Source organism: Schistocerca americana, chromosome 1 (assembly GCF_021461395.2).
Source record: "Schistocerca americana isolate TAMUIC-IGC-003095 chromosome 1, iqSchAmer2.1, whole genome shotgun sequence".
Taxonomy (NCBI): Eukaryota; Metazoa; Arthropoda; class Insecta; order Orthoptera; family Acrididae; genus Schistocerca; species Schistocerca americana.
This window is the reverse complement of record NC_060119.1, coordinates 675471868-675493820: the sequence shown is the minus strand read 5'-3', so window position 1 is coordinate 675493820 and position 21953 is coordinate 675471868. Positions and strand designations below refer to the sequence as shown.

The window sequence follows — 21953 nt, the reverse complement described above, 5'->3', positions numbered from 1 at the left end:
GTTACAGGGATGTTACAGGATCTCAAATGAGAATCCCTGGAGGGAAGGCAGCATTCTTTTTGGGAAACACTATTAAAAAAAGTTTAGAGAACCGGCATTTGAAGCTAACTGCTGAATGGTTCTGCTCCTGCCAACATACATCATGCATAAGGACCACAAAGATGTTGTTGTTGTGGTCTTCAGTCCTGAGACTGGTTTGATGCAGCTCTCCATGCTACTCTATCCTGTGCAAGCTTCTTCATCTCCCAGTACCTACTGCAACCTACATCCTTCTGAATCTGTTTAGTGTATTCATCTCTTGGTCTCCCTCTATGATTTTTACCCTCCACGCTGCCCTCCAATACTAAATTGGTGATACCTTGATGCTTCAGAACATGTCCTACCAATCGATCCCTTTTTCTAGTCAAGTTGTGCCACAAACTCCTCTTCTCCCCTATCCTATTCAATACCTCCTCGTTAGTTATGTACCACAAAGATAAGATCAAGAAATTACAGCTCATATGGAGGCGTACAGGTAGTCTTATTTCTCTCGCTCTAATTGCGAGTGGAACAAGAGGAGGAATGACAAGTAGTGGTACAGAGTACCCTCCACCACACACTTGATGGTGGCTGAAGAAGTATCTATGTAGATGTATATTTAGATTTAGACCAGGGTAGTGACAGGCAAAACAGGAGATGCAAGGGGTAACGTGGCAGGTGGTGTAGATTGAGATGGATCCAAACTGACCAAAACAGTCTCCTCTTCATTGCCACTTGTGTTGTAACTTGGACACATAACACAACCAAGAATGTTAGTACAACTTTATTTAACTGTGGCAAGTACACCAATCATCATAACATACACTGAACACAATAAGGTAAGGCAAATGTATGCACACAGTAATAACATGATAACTGAATGCAAGCATAGTGCAGCAGGGTTTAAATAGGCAGCTGCCCAAGGCAGGCTTTATCAGAAGTTCACAGTATTGCTCTTTTGAGGCACAATCTCGTGGATGAAAACACACTGCTAATGCATGCAGCTTTCAAGTCTGTGCACATTACTTCAGAGTACTGTTAAATGTGCTATCTAAAAGTGCTTCCTGGACTGATGTAAAGTGCAGAATAAATCATCTGAGTAAAATACAAATGGTTGTGATTCAATCAACTCTCTGCTATATCAATAATTAACACTTACAGTGCTGAACTTGTATGCAGCTTCCATTTCCTGTGGACTGGCTGAAATTTATGTTTTTTTTGGAAGTTACAGCTCATGTGTTCAAATATGTAGCTGTAATTTCAAAACTTTTTACATTTACTGGACTTCCTTCATTAAATAGACATGTTTTGGTGTTGCTAGAGTTAAATCTGAACATACAGATGAAACTTCAATTTAATGGTATTTATTGCAGAAAAAATTGAAAATGAAGTCTGTTATGCAAACTAATGCATGATCTCCATGTTTAGGTATCTTTTACATTTTGTTTACATCACAGAGAAACACACAGGATCAAAGCAAAATTTAACATTTGTAGTTGAGTACGGTGCAGTACACCTCGAAATACAGAATCCAACATTACATTTGCTGCAATCATGTGCTCGGATTTATTTTCTGATTTATGTACAGGAGAATCGTGCATACCAACGCAATCTGCAAGAAAATAAGATGAACATATGCAGCAACCCAACTTCAAGAAAATCTAGAAGTTGTACTATTTTCAGATGACATGTAATCTGAACTGTCATCAGATACTTTATTTTCTTCATCTGTAGATTAGTCGAGGATTTTGTAAATCATTTGCCCCAACTATGTCTCCTCTTCACTGAATATTTTTCACTGCATATTTTGAATGCAAAAACTCACAGAATGCATGAAACAGAGGGAACTCAGATGTCTGCTAATGCCTATGAAGCAAAAGACAGTATTAAAGTTTACAAAAATGGCAAGTTTTTACGTTGTTGCAGTCACAGTGCAAACTGTGACGTCTGCAGACCTCTCAAGCATTTTCAGGAGTCATAAATATATATTTGACACCTCAGAAAATCATTGTAACTGGCAATTTCTGCAGTTATCACAATATTACATTAGCCACATGCGAAATGTTAATGATGGGAACAAAGGTAACCAACTCACTACATAACTGAGGCATTGAGTGATCAATTGGCACGTGACAAAGACCAAAAACATTGCTAAGCGAAAGTAGTTGGGGAAGGAGGGAAGGTTTGGAGGGGATGATTGTGAGAGGGAAAGGTGGCAGGATTGTTGTTTACCAATGAGCTTGCCCTGGCACATGCATCAGGAGTTGCATATAGCACTCAATGACTTGGAGGAGTAGATTAGGAGGAGGAGACAGGACAGAGTACAGAGGAAGAAGGGAGACAACAGGGGGGAAGGCATGAATGCAAAATAAATGAAGTGATTGGTTTGGGAATAGGAGTAAAGGTGGATGTGGAACAGGGGTTAGTGCAGGTTGAGGCTTGGAGGATTGTGGAACCTAAGGATGGATTGTAAGAAAAATTCCCATTTATCAAACAATGGAAAATCCAGTATGGAATCTAACAATATTATGAGAAGGAAAGTTGCCCCTCACCATATAGCGGAGATGCTGAGTCACAGATAGGCACAACAAAAAGATTTTCACACTTAAGCTTTCGGCCAATGGCATTTGTCAACAATAGACACACATATGCACACAGACACACTCATGCAAGTGGAACTCACACACATGACTCCAGTCTCAAGCAACTGCAACCACACTGCGAGCACACACACTCACACAAATGCAACTCACACACACAACTGCAGTCTCAGGCAACTGCAACCACACTGTGAGCAGCAGCACTGGTGCATGATGGGAGTGGTGACTGGATGGGGGAAAGGAGGCTGGGGCAAGGAGGGGGATGGATAGTATGGTGGGGATGGTGGACAGTGAGGTGCTCCAGGTTGGGCGGCAGGCAGGGGAGAGATGGGGAGGGGAGGAAGTAGCGGAATAGGAGAGAAATAAAGAGAAATAAATAAAAACAAAAAAAACTTTTATTTATTAATTTATTTATTTCTCTCCTTTTCCGCTGTAAAAATTACTTTTATTTTTATTTATGTCTCTCTATTTCTCACCTTTTCTGCTACTTCCCCACACCCCGCCCCCTCCCCACCTCTTCCCTGCCTGCCGCCAAACCTACAGCACTTCACTGTCCGCCATCCCCACCATACTATCTCTCCCACCTCCCCTCCCCAGCCTCCTCCTTTCCCCCACCCAGTCGCCACTCCCATCATGCACCAGTGCTGCTGCTCACAGTGCGGTTGCAGTTGCCTGAGACTGCAGTTGTGTGTGTGAGTTGCATTTGTGTGAGTGTGTGTGTGCATATGTGTGTCTGCTGGCAAAGGCCATTGGCTGAAAGCTTTAAGTGTGAAAATCTTTTTGTTGCACCTATCTGCGACTCAGCATCTCTGCTGCGTGATGAGTGGCAACTTTCCTTCTCATAATATTATTAAATTCCCGTTTATATAATTCACAGAAGCTAGTAAGCACATGACAGTAGTAGGGAAGGTGAATGGTTGAATTTGATTTGTTTGGAGAATTTTAGGAAAGTGTAGCTAATCTATAAAGGGTACAGTGTATGGAACACTAGAGTGACCTATTCTTGAATGCTGTTCAAGTGTTTGAGTTCCCCACCAGGTCAGATAAAAGGAAGACATGGAACCAATTCAGAAGCATATTGCTAGATTTGCTACCAGTAGATTCAACCTGCATGCGAGTATTACAGAGATGAAACTTCCTGGCAGATTAAAACTGTGTGCCCGACCGAGACTCAAACTCGGGACCTTTGCCTTTCGCGGGCAAGTGCTCTACCATCTGAGCTACCGAAGCACGGCTCACGCCCAGTCCTCACAGCTTTACTTCTGCCAGTATCTTGTCTCCTACCTTCCAAACTTTACAGAAGCTCTCCTGCGAACCTTGCAGAACTAGCACTCCTGAAAGAAAGGATACTGCGGAGACATGGCTTAGCCACAGCCTGGGGGAGGTTTCTTGAATGAGATTTTCACTCTGCAGCGGAGTGTGCGCTGATATGAAACTTCCTGGCAGATTAAAACTGTGTGCCCGACCGAGACTCGAACTCGGGACCTTTGCCTTTCGCGGTGAGTTCGAGTCTCGGTCGGGCACACAGTTTTAATCTGCCAGGAAGTTTCATATCAGTGCACACTCTGCTGCAGAGTGAAAATCTCATTCTGGAAACCTCCCCCAGGCTGCGGCTAAGCCATGTGTCTGCAGTATCCTTTCTTTCAGGAGTGCTAGTTCTGCAAGGTTCGCAGGAGAGCTTCTGTAAAGTTTGGAAGTTAGGAGATGAGATACTGGCAGAAGTAAAGCTGTGAGGTCCGGGCGTGAGTCGTGCTTTGGTAGCTCAGATGGTAGAGCACTTGCCCGCGAAAGGCAAAGGTCCCGAGTTCGAGTCTCGGTTGGGCACACAGTTTTAATCTGCCAGGAAGTTTCATATCAGCGCACACTCCGCTGCAGAGTGAAAATCTCATTATGGATTACAGAGATGCTTTGGGAACTCAAAAGGGAATCCCTTGAGGGAAGCTAAAGTCCTTTTTGTGAAACAGTATTGAGACAATGTAGAGAACAATATTTGAAACTGACTGCTGAGGCATTCTATTGCCGGCAGCACAAGTTTTGTGTAATTTAGAGAACAAGCTTTTGAAGTTGATGGCTGAATTATTCTACTGCCTGAAGTGTACATTTTGTGTAAGGACCATAAGGATAAGATAAGAGAAATTAAGGATCATATGAAGGAACTGAGAAGACGATAACTAGTAGTGGTACAAGGTACCCACATGCATCATATGGTGGCCTGCTGAGTATGTACGTAGAAGTAGATCGGGGAAAAGCTCTTGGGATATATTCTCCTCAGTGTGCCAGAGTCACAGCATCATGAGAGAATATCTGTGGAGCTTGTAAGATATGGAGGGAAAGTAGTGAAATGTTGAAGCTGCAAGGGATATTCAGATACTGCACTTAGCAGCTTACAGCCTGTGAAAACTGGAACACAAGTTTGATTCATGTTATGGTACATAGTTTTAACTTGTCACAAAATATTTGTTTCTCTTATATTTTTCAGTCTTTCTATTTCCTATTCTTTTTTTCTCACTACTGATCTAACCATTGCCAGCTCAACCAGTCCCAGTGTCAGTAGGTGTTTCTGCACACTACCCTTACTTGTTTTGAAATTCCATTCGTGAATTGTTAGAACGTAACTGCCCGATTAATTATTGGCATCTTTTTCCTCATAGAGAATTAAAATCACTTATATACACTCCTGGAAATGGAAAAAAGAACACATTGACACCGGTGTGTCAGACCCACCATACTTGCTCCGGACACTGCGAGAGGGCTGTACAAGCAATGATCACACGCACGGCACAGCGGACACACCAGGAACCGCAGTGTTGGCCGTCGAATGGCGCTAGCTGCGCAGCATTTGTGCACCGCCGCCGTCAGTGTCAGCCAGTTTGCCGTGGCATACGGAGCTCCATCGCAGTCTTTAACACTGGTAGCATGCCGCGACAGCGTGGACGTGAACCGTATGTGGAGTTGACGGACTTTGAGCGAGGGCGTATAGTGGGCATGCGGGAGGCCGGGTGGACGTACCGCCGAATTGCTCAACACGTGGGGCGTGAGGTCTCCACAGTACATCGATGTTGTCGCCAGTGGTCGGCGGAAGGTGCACGTGCCCGTCGACCTGGGACCGGACTGCAGCGACGCACGGATGCACGCCAAGACCGTAGGATCCTACGCAGTGCCGTAGGGGACCGCACCGCCACTTCCCAGCAAATTAGGGACACTGTTGCTCCTGGGGTATCGGCGAGGACCATTCGCAACCGCCTCCATGAAGCTGGGCTACAGTCCCGCACACCGTTAGGCCGTCTTCCGCTCACGCCCCAACATCGTGCAGCCCGCCTCCAGTGGTGTCGCGACAGGCATGAATGGAGGGACGAATGGAGACGTGTCGTCTTCAGCGATGAGACTCGCTTCTGCCTTGGTGCCAATGATGGTCGTATGCGTGTTTGGCGCCGTGCAGGTGAGCGCCACAATCAGGACTGCATACAACCGAGGCGCACAGGGCCAACACCCGGCATCATGGTGTGGGGAGCGATCTCCTACACTGGCCGTACACCACTGGTGATCGTCGAGGGGACACTGAATAGTGCACGGTACATCCAAACCGTCATCGAACCCATCGTTCTACCATTCCTAGACCGGCAAGGGAACTTGCTGTTCCAACAGGACAATGCACGTCCGCATGTATCCCGTGCCACCCAACGTGCTCTAGAAGGTGTAAGTCAACTACCCTGGCCAGCAAGATCTCCGGATCTGTCCCCCATTGAGCATGTTTGGGACTGGATGAAGCGTCGTCTCACGCGGTCTGCACGTCCAGCACGAACGCTGGTCCAACTGAGGCGCCAGGTGGAAATGGCATGGCAAGCCGTTCCACAGGACTACATCCAGCATCTCTACGATCGGCTCCACGGGAGAATAGCAGCCTGCATTGCTGCGAAAGGTGGATATACACTGTACTAGTGCCGACATTGTGCATGCTCTGTTGCCTGTGTCTATGTGCCTGTGGTTCTGTCAGTGTGATCATGTGATGTATCTGACCCCAGGAATGTGTCAATAAAGTTTCCCCTTCCTGGGACAATGAATTCACGGTGTTCTTATTTCAATTTCCAGGAGTGTATATTTAATTATTGAGAGGCCAATCCAGTTGTTGATAGATACTTCCGTTAAGCCCATGGCCAGTTTTGGCCTTCACATCTGGGCCACATCCAAGTGAATCTGAAAGCTGTGCCATTCTAGGGCTATGTCAAATGATCATTTGATTATCTGATGTTGCATCATAACAGCACAGTTTTCAGATTCACTTAATAATGGCCTGGATGTGAAGGTAAAAACTGGTCTTGAACATGAATAAAGTATCTATCAGCAAATGAAGTGGCCTTGGATTAGTTGAATATACAATTGCAGAACAACAACAGTCTTTGAACGTGGAGAACCTAATACATGCATGTTTACTCATAAGACTTGTTACTCATATAACATGCTTTAATAATAAAATAAAAATATTATATACCAAATGCAATTCATCACAAATAAATGTCATTACTTATGCTTAAATTAAATGAAAAAAGAAACCTTATTCTTCTTTCACAAACACTGCTTTCACTGTACTGTAGATCTAAAAAAGGTAACTACAAAATCAAAGTATAGTGCTCTGTGTGTGTGTGTGTGTGTGTGTGTGTGTGTGTGTGTGTGTGTGTGCGCGCGCGCGCGCAGGGGGGGGAGGATTAGAATTTTGTGTGCTGTTGCCTCCTGTAAACTATTGTTATGTTTGTGCTGTGTTCCCCCTTATTCCTCGTCTTTGTGACCTCTTGAAGCTAGAACTTTCACTTCCTTTAGCTCAGAATACTGCTCTGACCTATTATATTTATCATTATTTTGAAATCCTTTGCATTTATTATACTTGAAATTTTCTACACCCTTAGAATAGGAAATGAGAGTGCTGCATGCTAAAAGTTTAACCATTAAATTTAAAAGCTCATTATGTGTAAACTGTTTTTAAAATTAAATGTAATTTTTTTATTTCAGAATTTTATCTTAATTATAAAACCATCCAATGTGTATCTTCATTGTTGTATTTGGTACTGTTAATTTTTCAATAATATTACATTATAGTACAGTAAAACATCGATAACCTTTGTATTGCAGGTGAAACCAATAACTAATGAAGATCGTATTAGACTCTATCAGAATTTAGTCAACTGCCGGCGAAACCTCATAGACAGTGAGATATTAAGGAAGCCCCAAGATACTGGAGGTAGTTTCCTTCGGAACACACTTAGAAGGTTTGTTTGTATGCATTTTCCAATGAAAAATTTCTCTTTTTCAGGGTTCTGAAAGGATGTTTCACTCTGTTGTTGGGCTCTCAAAATGCTTTATCCTGTTAGTCAAAAATTATTTTCCATTACTGTCAATTAATGCATAGATCTGCGAAATATTATTTACACTGTGAAATAATTCTATCATCCAAAATATCTCTCATTTATTCTTCAGTCTCAGTTGGACATTTTTAATTATATGACATGTTTTCATCTCCCTGGATCACCTTCAGATCTGAAACAAAGTGAAACTAAATATGTACCATCTAATATTTTACAAGAAGCAGAAAAAAATTGCACAAGACTGTAGAATTTACCTAAGCAGTTGTGTCAGCAGTTTGTCTTGTCTGTGTAAGAACCTCATATCAAGGGACTGTTTTTTGCAATTTCAATCAGTGTTTCAAATTTTTATCTAGTGGAGGTAGGGTAGAGGGGAAGGGGAATGCTGGCCGGGGTGGCAGAGCGGTTCTAGGCACTACAGTCTGGAACCGCGCGACCACTACGGTCGCAGGTTCGAAACCTGCCTCGGGCATGGATGTGTGTGATGTCCTTAGGTTAGTTAGGTTTAAGTAGTTCTAAGTTATAGGGGCTGATGACCTTAGAAGTTAAGTCCCATAGTGCTCAGAGCCATTTGAACCATTTTTTTTGGGGGGGGGGGGGGGGGGGGGAGGAGAATGGGGAATGGGGAATATGGAGGGACAGTGAGTAGAAGAGGCAAAGGAAGCAGGGAGTGGGAGTGGTGGGGATGTCTTGAATTTAACAAAAGAAGGTCTTATGCTAAAATTATAAAAAATACAATAATGTAGAAATTGCCAGTCAGATATAAATAGTTTGGAACAGTAGTTGTGTAAACTATAAACAGCACAAACTAGTAACATTATAGAATCGACTGAAGGGGGCTGAGAACACAAGACACACTATCCTCATTCCTTCACAACCTCAAGACCTTTTCTCCCATCCACTTCAGCTGGTCCTTCTCAACCCAGTGTGCCATCTTTCTGGACGTTGACCACTTTTTCTTTGAGAATCCTATCCACACCTCTGTGCGCATTAAACTCACCAACCACCAGTAGTACATCCATTTTGACAGCTGCCATCCCTTCCCCACCAAAACAACCTTCCCATATAGCGTGACCACACAGGGACAGCATATCTGCAGTGACAAGAATTCCCTTGCCCAATATGCTGACAGTCTAACACAAAGGCCTTCACATTCAGGCACTGTCCCCAAGATCTAGTCCACAAACAGATTTTCCATGCCATATAACCACACACTGCCAGTCCTCCCACCACCTCCAACAACCAGCTAAGAAGGAGCACCCCCTTTGTCACCCAATACTACTGTGGCTGGAACAACTGAACCACATTCTTTGTCATGGCTTTGATTGTCTATCATCGTGTCCTGGAATGAGGGACATCCTACCCAAGATCCTCCCCAATGCTCCTAAAGTGGTGTTCTGTCACCCACCTAACCTCCACTACATCCTAGTCCATCCTTATGCCACTTCTGATCTCAACCCCTTCCCACAGGGATCATATCCCTGTGGAAGACCAAGGTGTGAGATCTGACCAATACACCCACTCAGCACTTCCTATTCCAGTCCTGTCACAGGCTTATCCTACTCCATCTACATCTACATCTACATTTATACTCCGCAAGCCACCCAACGGTGTGTAGCGGAGGGCACTTTACGTGCCACTGTCATTACCTCCCTTTCCTGTTCCAGTCGCGTATGGTTCGCGGGAAGAACGACTGTCTGAAAGCCTCCATGCGCGCTCGAATCTCTCTAATTTTACATTAGTGATCTCCTCGGGAGGTATAAGTAGGGGGAAGCAATATATTCGATACCTCACCCAGAAACGCACCCTCTCGAAACCTGGCGAGCAAGCTACACCGCAATGCAGAGCGCCTCTCTTGCAGAGTCTGCCACTTGAGTTTGTTAAACATCTCCGTAACGCTATTACGGTTACCAAATAACCCTGTGACGAAACGCGCCGCTCTTCTTTGGATCTTCTCTATTTCCTCCGTCAACCCGATCTGGTACGGATCCCATACTGATGAGCAATACTCAAGTATAGATCGAACGAGTGTTTTGTAAGCCACCTCCTTTGTTGATGGACCACATTTTCTAAGGACTCTCCCAATGAATCTCAATCTGGTACCCGCCTTACCAACAATTAATTTTATATGATCATTCCACTTCAAATCGTTCCGCACGCATACTCCCAGATATTATACAGAAGTAACTGCTACCAGTGTTTGTTCTGCTATCATATAATCATACAATAAAGGATCCTTCTTTCTATGTATTCGCAATACATTACATTTGTCTATGTTAAGGGTCAGTTGCCACTCCCTGCACCAAGTGCCTATCTGCTGCAGATCTTCCTGCATTTCGCTACAATTTTCTAATGCTGCAACTTCTCTGTATACTACTGCATCATCCGCGAAAAGCCGCATGGAACTTCCGACACTATCTACTAGGTCATTTATATATATTGTGAAAAGCAATGGTCCCATAACACTCCCCTGTGGCATGCCAGAGGTTACTTTAACGTCTGTAGACGTCTCTCCATTGATAACAACATGCTGTGTTCTGTTTGCTAAAAACTCTTCAATCCAGCCACACAGCTGGTCTGATATTCCGTAGGCTCTTACTTTGTTTATCAGGCGACAGTGCGGAACTGTAGCGAACGCCTTCTGGAAGTCAAGAAAAATAGCATCTACCTGGGAGCCTGTATCTAATATTTTCTGGGTCTCATGAACAAATAAAGCGAGTTGGGTCTCACACGATCGCTGTTTCCGGAATCCATGTTGATTCCTACATAGTAGATTCTGGGTTTCCAAAAACAACATGATACTCGAGCAAAAAACATGTTCTAAAATTCTACAACAGATCGACGTCAGAGATATAGGTCTATAGTTTTGCGCATCTGCTCGACGACCCTTTTTGAAGACTGAGACTACCTGTGCTCTTTTCCAATCATTTGGAACCTTCCGTTCCTCTAGAGACTTGCGGTACACAGCTGTTAGAAGGGGGGCAAGTTCTTTCGCGTACTCTGTGTAGAATTGAATTGAATTGGTATCCCGTCAGGTCCAGTGGACTTTCCTCTGTTGAGTGATTCCAGTTGCTTTTCTATTCCTTGGACACTTATTTCGATGTCAGCCATTTTTTCGTTTGTGCGAGGATTTAGAGAAGGGACTGCAGTGCGGTCTTCCTCTGTGAAACAGCTTTGGAAAAAGGTGTTTAGTATTTCAGCTTTATGCGTGTCATCCTCTGTTTCAATGCCATCATCATCCCGGAGTGTCTGGATATCCTGTTTCGAGCCACTTACTGATTTAACATAAGACCAGAACTTCCTAGGATTTTCTGTCAATTCGGTACATAGAATTTTACTTTCGAATTCACTGAACGCTTCACGCATAGCCCTCCTTACGCTAACTTTGACATCGTTTAGCTTCTGTTTGTCTGAGAGGTTTTGGCTGCGTTTAAACTTGGAGTGAAGCTCTCTTTGCTTTCGCAGTAGTTTCCTAACTTTGTTGTTGTACCACGGTGGGTTTTTCCTGTCCCTCACAGTTTTACTCGGCACGTACCTATCTAAAACGCATTTTACGATTGCCTTGAACTTTTTCCATAAACACTCAACATTGTCAGTGTCAGAACAGAAATTTTCTTTTTGATCTGTTAGGTAGTCTGAAATCTGCCTTCTATTGCTCTTGCTAAACAGATAAACCTTCCTCCCTTTTTTTATATTCCTATTAACTTCCATATTCAGGGATGCTGCAATGGTCTTATGATCACTGATTCCCTGTTCTGCACATACAGAGTCGAAAAGTTCGAGTGTGTTTGTTATCAGTAGGTCCAAGATGTTATCTCCATGAGTCGGTTCTCTGTTTAATTGCTCGAGGTAATTTCCGGATAGTGCACTCAGTATAATGTCACTTGATGCTCTGTCCCTACCACCCGTCCTAAACATCTGAGTGTCCCAGTCTATATCTGGTAAATTGAAATCTCCACCTAAAACTATAACATGCTGAGAAAATTTATGTGAAATGTATTCCAAGTTTTCTCTCAGTTGTTCTGCCACTAATGCTGCTGAGTCGGGAGGTCGGTAAAAGGAGCCACTTATTAACCTAGCTCGGTTGTTGAGTGTAACCTCCACCCATAATAATTCACAGGAACTATCCACTTCTACTTCACTACAGGATAAACTACTACTAACAGCGACGAACACTCCACCACTGGTTGCATGCAATCTATCCTTTCTAAATACCGTCTGTACCTTTGTAAAAATTTCGGCAGAATTTATCTCTGGCTTCAGCCAGCTTTCTGTACCTATAACGATTTCAGCTTCGGTGCTTTCTATCAGCGCTTGAAGTTCCGGTACTTTACCAATGCAGCTTACAATTACAATACCGATTGCTGCTTGGTCCCCGCATGTCCTGACTTTGCCCCGCACCCTTTGAGGCTGTTGCCCTTTCTGTATTTGCCCGAGGCCATGTAACCTAAAAACTGCCCAGTCCATGCAACACAACCCCTGCTACCCGTGTAGCCGCTTGTTGCATGTAGTGGACTCCTGACCTATCCAGCGGAACCCGAAACCCCACCACCCTATGGCGCAAGTCGAGGTATCTGCAGCCCAGACAGTCGCAGAACCATCTCGGCCTCTGATTCAGACCCTCCCCTCGGCTCTGTACCAAAGGTCCACAGTCAGTCCTGTCAACGATGCTGCAGATGGTGAGCTCTGCTTTTATCCTGCTAGCGAGACTGGCAGTCTTCACCAAATCAGATAGCCGCCGGAAGCCAGAGAGGATTTCCTCCAATCCATAGCGACACACATCATTGGTGCCGACATGAGCGACCACCTGCAGATGGGTGCACCCTGTACCCTTCATGGGATCCGGAAGGACGCTTTCCACATCTGGAATGACTCCCCCCGGTATGCACACGGAGTGCACATTGGTTTTCTTCCCCTCTCTTCCTGCCATATCCCTAAGGGGCCCCATTACGCACCTGACATTGGAGCTCCCAACTACCAGTAAGCCCACCCTCTGCGACTGCCTGGATCTTGCAGACTGAGGGGCAACCTCTGGAACAGGACAAGCAGCCATGTCAGGCCGAAGATCAGTATCAGCCTGAGACAGAGCCTGAAACCGGTTTGTCAGAAAAACTGGAGAGGCCTTCCGTTCAGCCCTCTGGAATGTCTTTCGCCCCCTGCCACACCTTGAGATGACCTCCCACTCTACCACAGGTGAGGGATCAGCCTCAATGCGGGCAGTATCCCGGGCAACCACAGTCGTAGTCCGATCGGGGGATGCGTGGGACGAGCTGGCCGTCCCCGACAAACCCCCATCCGGACCCCCACAGTGATGCCCATTGGCAACAGCCTCAAGCTGTGTGACCGAAGCCAACACTGCCTGAAGCTGGGAGCGAAGGGATGCCAACTCATCCTGCATCCGAACACAGCAGTTGCAGTCCCTATCCATGCTAAAAACTGTTGTGCAAAGAACGTCTGAACTAATCTACAGAGAGCGCAAACAAATCGACACAAAATTTAAATGGTTATTAAAATACAAGATTGCCTAGTAAATGCAGTAATGCTGCTACTTGCACACTGCTGACACACTGCTCGGCGGTGGAAGGAGACTACGTGATTTTACACTATTCAGGTACTAAAACGCGATGCTACAACTCTCAAATACTATATTACGCCTGAACTTTATGGATTAAACAGTGCAAGTACCAAAAACACGCAAAGAAATTAAGAATTAAACTATGTAACAAATGAGTGAGCTAGGAGTATACGACTTGCTGCTGCAGCTGCTTATCCAATGGCGGCAGGGAGCACACTCTCAGAGGCAAGGCCACCTGTGAAAGCAGCCATGTCATATACCAGGCTCTGCTGCAATCATAGCACAACTTTTATGTAGGCATGACTACTAACCAGCTTAGACCAGGCTGAGCAGACATCACCAGAGTGTGGCCAAGAGTATTGAAGACCTCCCTTGGCACAACATGCAGCTGACCATAACATTAATTGCTGCTTCACAACCTGGGCCATCTGGATCTTCCCCTCCACCACCAGCTTTTCTGAACTGTGCAGATGGAAGTTGTTCTTACAATACTTTGTCCGCACCCAAAATTATCTTGACCTCAGACTATGATAGCCTACTATTCCCACATCCTCCATCCAACAGTTTCTGCCTCTTCTGTCGTATCACCTCCTACTAATTCCTGTCCGCTCATCCTCATTGTGCACTTCTCTCTGCCAACACACCCACCAGTCCTTTTTCCCATTCTCTGCTTCTCTCCTTTTCACTCGATTCTCCCCCCCCCCCCCCCCCCCCCCCCTGCCCCCTCACTCTCCCACAGCCTTCTGACACTGTGCCTGGCAGCCTTGTAGTCCCTGCACACTCCACTAGACGGCACTCTTCTCTAAACCCACCCATACCCTGCTATCCTTCTCCCTTCCCTGTCCCTCTCCAGAGTGCTGCTTTCGTTCAACATGACATTTGTGTTCCAGCCATAGCAAGCAGAGCTAGTGGTCATGTGTGCTTGAGATGTGCTTGCTTGTGTGAATGTGTGTGTGTTCTTTTCTGAAAAAGGATTTGTCTTAAATCAAAATGTGAAAGTCTTTTTGTTATGGCTGTCTGCAACTCAATTCATCAGCTCTACGGTGTAGCAATTTATCCTTTTCATAATATTGTTTGTACACATTTTGATTTTTATCTAGGAATAAATACTTTTGACAAAATTATTTAATTGGATAGATAAAAAATGTACTCGCCAAGCGAATCAGTCTTTCCTTCTCATCCCGTGCAGTAAGTCTTCCCTGACCCATGGTTCTAGGTGACTTTCCCAAAATCTACCCCTTTTCCTAGACCTCTTCAGTTCTTTTCCTTCACCATTCTTCGTTTCCCTTCAACCTTTCTGCCTGAAGAAGGAGCCACTAGCTCTCAAAGCCTGCTAATCACAACAGTCTTTTATGTTGTGTTCATCCACCCCTTGGTGAGTAGATTTTTTATCCATCCAATTAAGTAATAAATACTTTTGGGATGAGATGCACCTATCACTGCTGTTTTTGGGTATAGGAATGCAAAAGTGGTGAAATATAAGCATCTGAAACACAAGGAGTGAATTCGATGACATGTGGTGCTTACGTATGGCATATGGTATATGAAAATTATACTTACAGGGTAAAGCCTGCCTGGTGAGCTTAGAGGTACAGTGGAGGTGTGACAAGTAAACAATACCAAAAGCAAGTTATATGATTGTCAGATTCGTAGTTTGTGGTTGCTAGGCTGTTTGGTGACTGCCCTAGTGACATTTAACCTCCCAGAATTAATAGTGGTGATACTAAGGCATGGCATATAAAGCATAACTGTAAATAGTTGGAGTAATTTTAGCCAAATATTATTTTACTCAGTGTTAAATCCTGAGCTTTCTGGTGTTGTGGCTCATGACATCATGCCACAGTTACACGTAGTGCTGCCACTAGGTGTCATATTGAGTGAGTCGTCTTTAGAGAGGTAGTGGCCAACACCCCTACTGTATGGCAGCCATGTTTCTGCTTAACTGCAGTGGCACATACAAATGAACACTAGCTGATAACAAACTTCACTGTTACACCTCTGACACTGAGGCAAAAACGTGAGGGAATTGTGGAAAATACACTAGTAAACATGTTTTGAATTGTATGCATACTGGACCAATTATACGCGTGTGTAATACTGTTTAGTCTAAAAGTATATGGAGATCAATACAGTGAATGTAAAATATATTTATGCAGCTACATATTTCTGCTTTGAAGCATGTTCAGGTGTCAAATCACTGAACTAACAAGAACATAGACTACAAATTTAGGTGCTTTAAGATTTGTTTTCTATGTCAAGTGCAAGAAGTTTAACATGAAACACACATTATGCCAGATAAGATAAAATCCCACAATAAATATTAAAGTCTTATTTTAGACAGTAAACCTACATGTGTGCTATGTCATGAGACTACAAACTTGGTAGTCTAAAGTATTATCAATCTGATTTATTCAGCAAAATATCTTCAAATGGATGCTTATTTACAGTAAACTGTGCTACAACAACTATCTCAACTTCACAATTTTAGTCATGTAGTGAACTGTAGTACACAAAAATTCTAAAGGCGGGACTGAATCTGCAGGAAGATTAGCTGGTCAACTGCAAATGCATTTTTTTCCTGGATATTCAGTATCTCATCTATTTACTGCTAATGACACTAATTTGTTCTTTCTCAATTCAGCAGTGGAACGAGCTTACAATATGAACCAGTATTATCGATGAAACTTCCTTGCAGGTTAATCTGCAAGGAAATTTCATTCCAGTGCTCACTCCGCTGCTGAGTGAAAATTTATTCTGGATTATTTTTGATATACATAAGTCATTTCACATGTCTCTCTCAAATTTTAATTTGTTTCATCTAACCCGTAATTGAAAATAATATGATGTTATTTTCAATAGAAAATTATAGTTCAGTATTTGTTTATTATAATTTCTACTTGAGAGAAAATATTGAGTTTTTCAATAAAAGTTAAAAAAAAGAAAAGATATTTTCCATGTAGGAGATCTGAACGTGAGACTCTCTGATTACCAGACTGCAGTGCTACTCGTTCAGCTACAAGCATGAGTTTGACTTGAGTGAACTGTTTTGTACATAACAGAGCTAGAAATCATCTCCTTTTTAGAGGTAACTTTTTCAATTTTTACTTCTTTAAAATGGTGTGGCACTGCTTTAGGAAACTGATTACCAATAAATATACATAAAGAAAATTGCTTATGGTCAATCCATAAGGTTCCTTTGTCAGGTGAAAGCTCATTACACGCTCATAAGCACAAAATCTATACAGGCTGCTGTCTGACTGGAGTGCAAACACATACAGCGTGCGTAATGGATCTGTTCGTAACTCGAATACATTGCAGTGATTTTCAAAAGTCTGGAAAAGAATGACTAACCTGACATATACTGGCAGACCTAGGTACTGGGTGGTGTGATGGCACATACCTCAACACCAGAAAGCTCATAATTTAATGTCAAGTGTATTTTTCTTTGGGGGAAGGGGGGGGGGGGGGGGTAGGGGGAGATACAGTGGGACTAGGATGCCCTGACAGTACTAGGGATACAGTAATAATTGGAGGGTAGGGTAGGGGGATGACAGAGGGTGAGGAGGGAAGGGAGCAACGTGGAAGCATAACTCTGGATTCATGGAGGAATTTCAATCAAACATAGAACACAAATGGCTTATTATCTAGAAGTAAACTGTGGGGGCTGAGGGGTTAAGACACACCTATTTATGGGAATGGTTGTGAGAAAGTGGTAATATGTAAACAGCTTCTGGAAACACATTTGGGGAGAGGATGGGGTGGGGAGGGGGTTATTAGCCTTTTAGCCATCAATACATTCTTGTGAAGCGATGTTAAAAAAGTAAATAAATAGAATATGACAAACACCAAGATGTGTTGGAACATTTCTTTTATAAACCATGATTTTAAATTTACACAGAACAGTGCACTTACGGCAAATGAAAACTATGGGTGTAATACAAATACTAGTGAAACAGATAGCTGGTGTAATTATGGTATTATCTATATTTAATGGCAAGCCATGTGTGTATATAATATTTCTCACAAATATTTTACCTTTACTTGAGTTCCTGGTTGATTAGTGCAGCTAAGTAATGAGTATTAATATGTTATTATGAAAACATTTCCCATTGTGGCATATGTTGAGTGTAATTGATTTTAGCTTGATTTTGTTAATTTGAATTCCATTTGTCTCAACAGGTTAAGTAAACATCGTCTTGAAAAATTACGACAGGAACATGGTTCAACTGCAGAACATGGAGAAACCTACAAAGGTTTTCCTTATGCATATTGGGCATTTAGTCGTCAGCCCATACCTCAGAGCCTGAGCAAGATGCCTGAATCTGAAGAGACAGTAGCAATCCAGATATTTAATCTTATATTAGCCTATGCAGGGCTAAGTCAGAATGGTAAAGATAGTTTTCATACATGTATTAATAAATACAACTGTAAAATGTATGAAACCACACATTTTATTTTTAACGCACATATTACATAGTGTGCACCATACAAACAATAAATTAAACATATTATTGAACATTTTGCTGGGTTATAAACTATGATGAAATAATGGAAATTCCTGGAGGGAACAATATGTAAAATAAGGGGAAGGCAATCAGTCACCAATATCAGACTTTTGTGCGTTGTGTAGACATTCATAACAGAAGACTATGTTCCGAACTGTGACCCTTTTTTAAGTAGAAAGTACACACATTTACACACTAAACCACACTGACCCCCAAATGCACACTAACGTGGCCATAGTGACACTGATTATCGATTATCAATTATTAAGAGCAGTTGCTAGGGTTGATGGATGTGGGGATGAGGTAGGGAAGGACACACAAGGCAAGAAGGAGGTAATGGAGTAGTGTGAGACAGGAGGAGGAAAAACAGATAACTAAGCTGCTGCACAACAAAACGAAAGGAATGCTGTGGGGATAGAACATATAAGAGATATAGAAAGGGGGGGGGGGCAAAAGAGAGGAAGGTGGAGATGGAGAGGGAGAAGGGGAGGGGGAGATGTGGAAAGGGGGAAGGGGAGAAGAGAGATAGATAGAAAATACTTGCATTGGTGAGTGGAGGATGGAAAACTGGTGGGAGAAGGCAGTACATGATATGATTGATTGATTGATTGATTTTGTTATTGGTCCATTTTATCATAAATTGTACAACGGATGGGGAAGGAATAGCACGGACAATGACAGAAGAGATAAGAAAAAAGGGAAAGTGAGATCAGTGGGAAACAGATTAGTCGAAGCTTAGGCCAGGGGGATTGTGAGAATCCAGGATATGGAGTGAGAATCCCCATCTGTGTAGTTCAGAGAAACTTGTGCTGGAAGAGAGTATCCAAATGTCACATGCAGCTCTTAAAGTCATTTGTGTTATGATGTGCAGTATGTTCGGCCACTGGATGGTCAAGTTTGTGACTGATCATAGTTTTGTAGTGGCAGTTCATGCTAGTGGACAGTTGGTTACCTGTCACGCCCTCATAGAATGCTACACAGTAATTGCAGCATAGCTTGTGTATAACATGGCTTCTTTCACACCTGACTTTACCTTGTATAGGGTAGGACAAACTTGTGACTGGACTGCAGTCCATGATATGGCACATCTCTTGCACCTGGGTTGTCTACAAGGGAATAACCCATAACATGCTGGTTTGGGTGCAGGATAGAACAGGGATGATCAAGGTTGGTCTGTAGGATGGATGGGCAGTGGAACTCTACTTTGGGTGATGTGAGTGGGATTTTGGGTAGGATATCCCTCATCTCGGCACACCGAGAGTTAGACGAAGCTCAGGTGAAGGATGTGTTGGACATTTGCAAGGCCAGGGTGATACTGGGTGATTAGAAGAGTGCTGTTCAGTGGTTGATTAGCAGGTTTACTAGTCTCAGAGAAGGGAACGATACGGGGTATTTGTTTATGGGTGAGCAGGATGGGTTATTGTCTGTCATTAAGGGCCTGGTATGGTTATTGTTATATTTCGACAATTCCTGCTTTCGACTACAGATGCGGCATCTGTGCTTGGCGAAGCTTAAGGCATAGGCTTTTTGACATGGAACAAGTGACAGCTGTCAAACTGGAGGTACTGTTGGTGATTGGTGCTCTTGATATGAGCAAACATATTTATGGAGCCGTCTGAATAGCCTGTAAATACACCTGTTCATATCAAGTGCACCAACCATCAACAGTACCTCCACTCTAAAGCTGTCATCCATTCCTGGTCATTGTGTGTCCATTGCATCTGCAGTGGAGAACAGGAATTGTCAAAATATACCAGTAATACTACCAGAGCCTTTATACAGACAATGTCTTATCCAACTCATCCATAAATAGACCTACCAAGCCATGTCTTCCTCTGACATTGTGTGTGAAAGCAGCCATGTTATATATCAACTGTACTGTGGTTAACTACCTGTTGGGTTCTGTCTCAGGTTCTTCGGCCAGTGCTGGTGGTGGACTGGAGCCAAGCTCACAACTGCAGATTATATGTACCTGGCACGCCAATGTCAGAGGGCTTCTCAGTGATCATTTCCAGTGTAGTTCTCCTCTTGCTGTTGTTCGCTGCAGCACGGGAATCCAGGATCCACTTACCTTGAGACTTTCTTCTTTCTTGTTGAACAAGTGGGTGTGATAACTCTTCTCTACAGCCAGAATGTCCATGTCGGTGAATTTTACTATGTGGTCGGCCTCACACAGCGTGTGCTCTGCCACGGCTGATTTCTCCACCTGCCCCAACCTGCAATGTTGCTTATGTTCTGTGATCCTGGTGTTGATTGATCGTCTGGTCATTCCAACACAACTTTCCTGCATGTACGTGGTATGTGGTATATTTCCGACATTGCAAGTGGGTCTCTTTTTTCCTTTGCAATCTGATACACTCGTTGATCTTCGTTGTCAGTTTGTAAATAGTCTTTGTGCAATATATGGCTCATTCTGTCCATCATTCTGGGAATGTATGGCAGAAATGCCATACCCAATATTTATTTTTCTGGTGTGTCACTTTGCCGAGTGTTTGATTGTGTTATACTTCTAATATAACTGGTGGAATACCTGTTGCTCCTCAGAACGCTTTCCAAGTGTCGTATTTCACACCTAAAGTGCTGCAGCTCACATATTCATCTTACTCATGTTAAGATCATATTAATCATGCCTCTTTTCTGGCTCGGGTGGTGATTTGACAGTTTGTGCAGCTATTGGTCCATGTGTGTCAGTTTTTGATACACACTGTGTCCCAGGTTTTCACCATCCCTTGTGACCATCACATCTAGAAATGTTAGTTGTTTGACCTTTTCTACTTCCAAGATCAATTTTATGTTGACATGGAGGCTGTTCAAGTGTCTTAGCAAGTCACCGAGCTGCTTCTCACCATGGCTCCACATAACACAGATATCATCGGCATATCTATACCACACATTAGGTTTACAAGGTGTCAAGTCCAATGCCTGTGCTTCAGAATGTTCCATGAAGAAGTTGGCTACCACTGGACTAAGAGACTACCCATGGCAACACCGTCCAGCTGTTCATAGAAGCTACCCTTCCATGTGAAATAGCTCATGGTGAGTCATGCATGAGAGAGCTTGGTTATATCTTGCAGGAAAATGGAACTGATGTGCTCTAGAGATTCTCAGCACTCCTGGCTCACTGATGTATAAACTGGCAAAACTCTTGGTCTCTCTGCTCCAGCTGCACGTGGGAAGGACTGACACGTATCTAAAGCATTCAGTACATTTCACTGAGAAGCTGAAGAAAGTAAAAATTGCACCAAATGACATCCTGGTCAGCTTTGATGTTGTTTCTTTGTTTAGCAAAGTGCCACTCAGTGACTCTCTGGCGAAATGGACTGATGTTCTCCAGAGATTGTTAGCACTCCTGGCTCGCCGACATATAAACTACCGAAACACTTGGTCCAGCCACGTGTGGGGAAGACTGACATGCACCTAAAGGACTCAGAACATTTCAATGAGAAGCTGAAAAAACTAAAACTTGCACCAAACAACATCCTGGTCAGCTTTGATGTTGTTTCTTTGTCTACTAAAATGCTACTCAGTGACTCTCTAGAGCACATCGGGTACAATTTCCAGAAGACATCACCAAGCTCTTTCTCACAAGTCTCACCACAAGCTAATTCACTTCGAATGGCAACTTCTACGAACAGCTGGAAGGCATTCTCTTAGCCCAGTAGTGGCCAACTTCTTCATGGAACATTTTGAAGCACAGGCACTGGACTTGGCACCTTGTAAACCTAAAGTGTGGTACAGATATGTCGATGATATCTGTGTTGTGTGGAGCCATGGTGAGGAACAGCTCGGTGACTTGCTAAGACACTTGAACAGCCTCCATGCCAACATAAAATTGACAATTGAAGTAGAAAAGGTCAAAAAACTACCATTTCTAGATGTAATGGTCAAACCGGATGGTGAA

General features: G+C 43.4%; 1 protein-coding gene across 1 annotated transcript in view; it reads left to right on the top strand.

The window, feature by feature from the left end:
- The window catches only part of LOC124590493 (myosin-I heavy chain), a 219827-nt gene that overhangs the window by 161806 nt on the left and 36068 nt on the right, over nucleotides 1-21953 (top strand). Inside the window, exons 26-27 of the mRNA XM_047131657.1 lie at nucleotides 7743-7879; nucleotides 17727-17935. Of these exons, the coding sequence (XP_046987613.1) occupies nucleotides 7743-7879; nucleotides 17727-17935 (346 nt within the window). The remainder of the gene's footprint in view (nucleotides 1-7742; nucleotides 7880-17726; nucleotides 17936-21953) is intronic.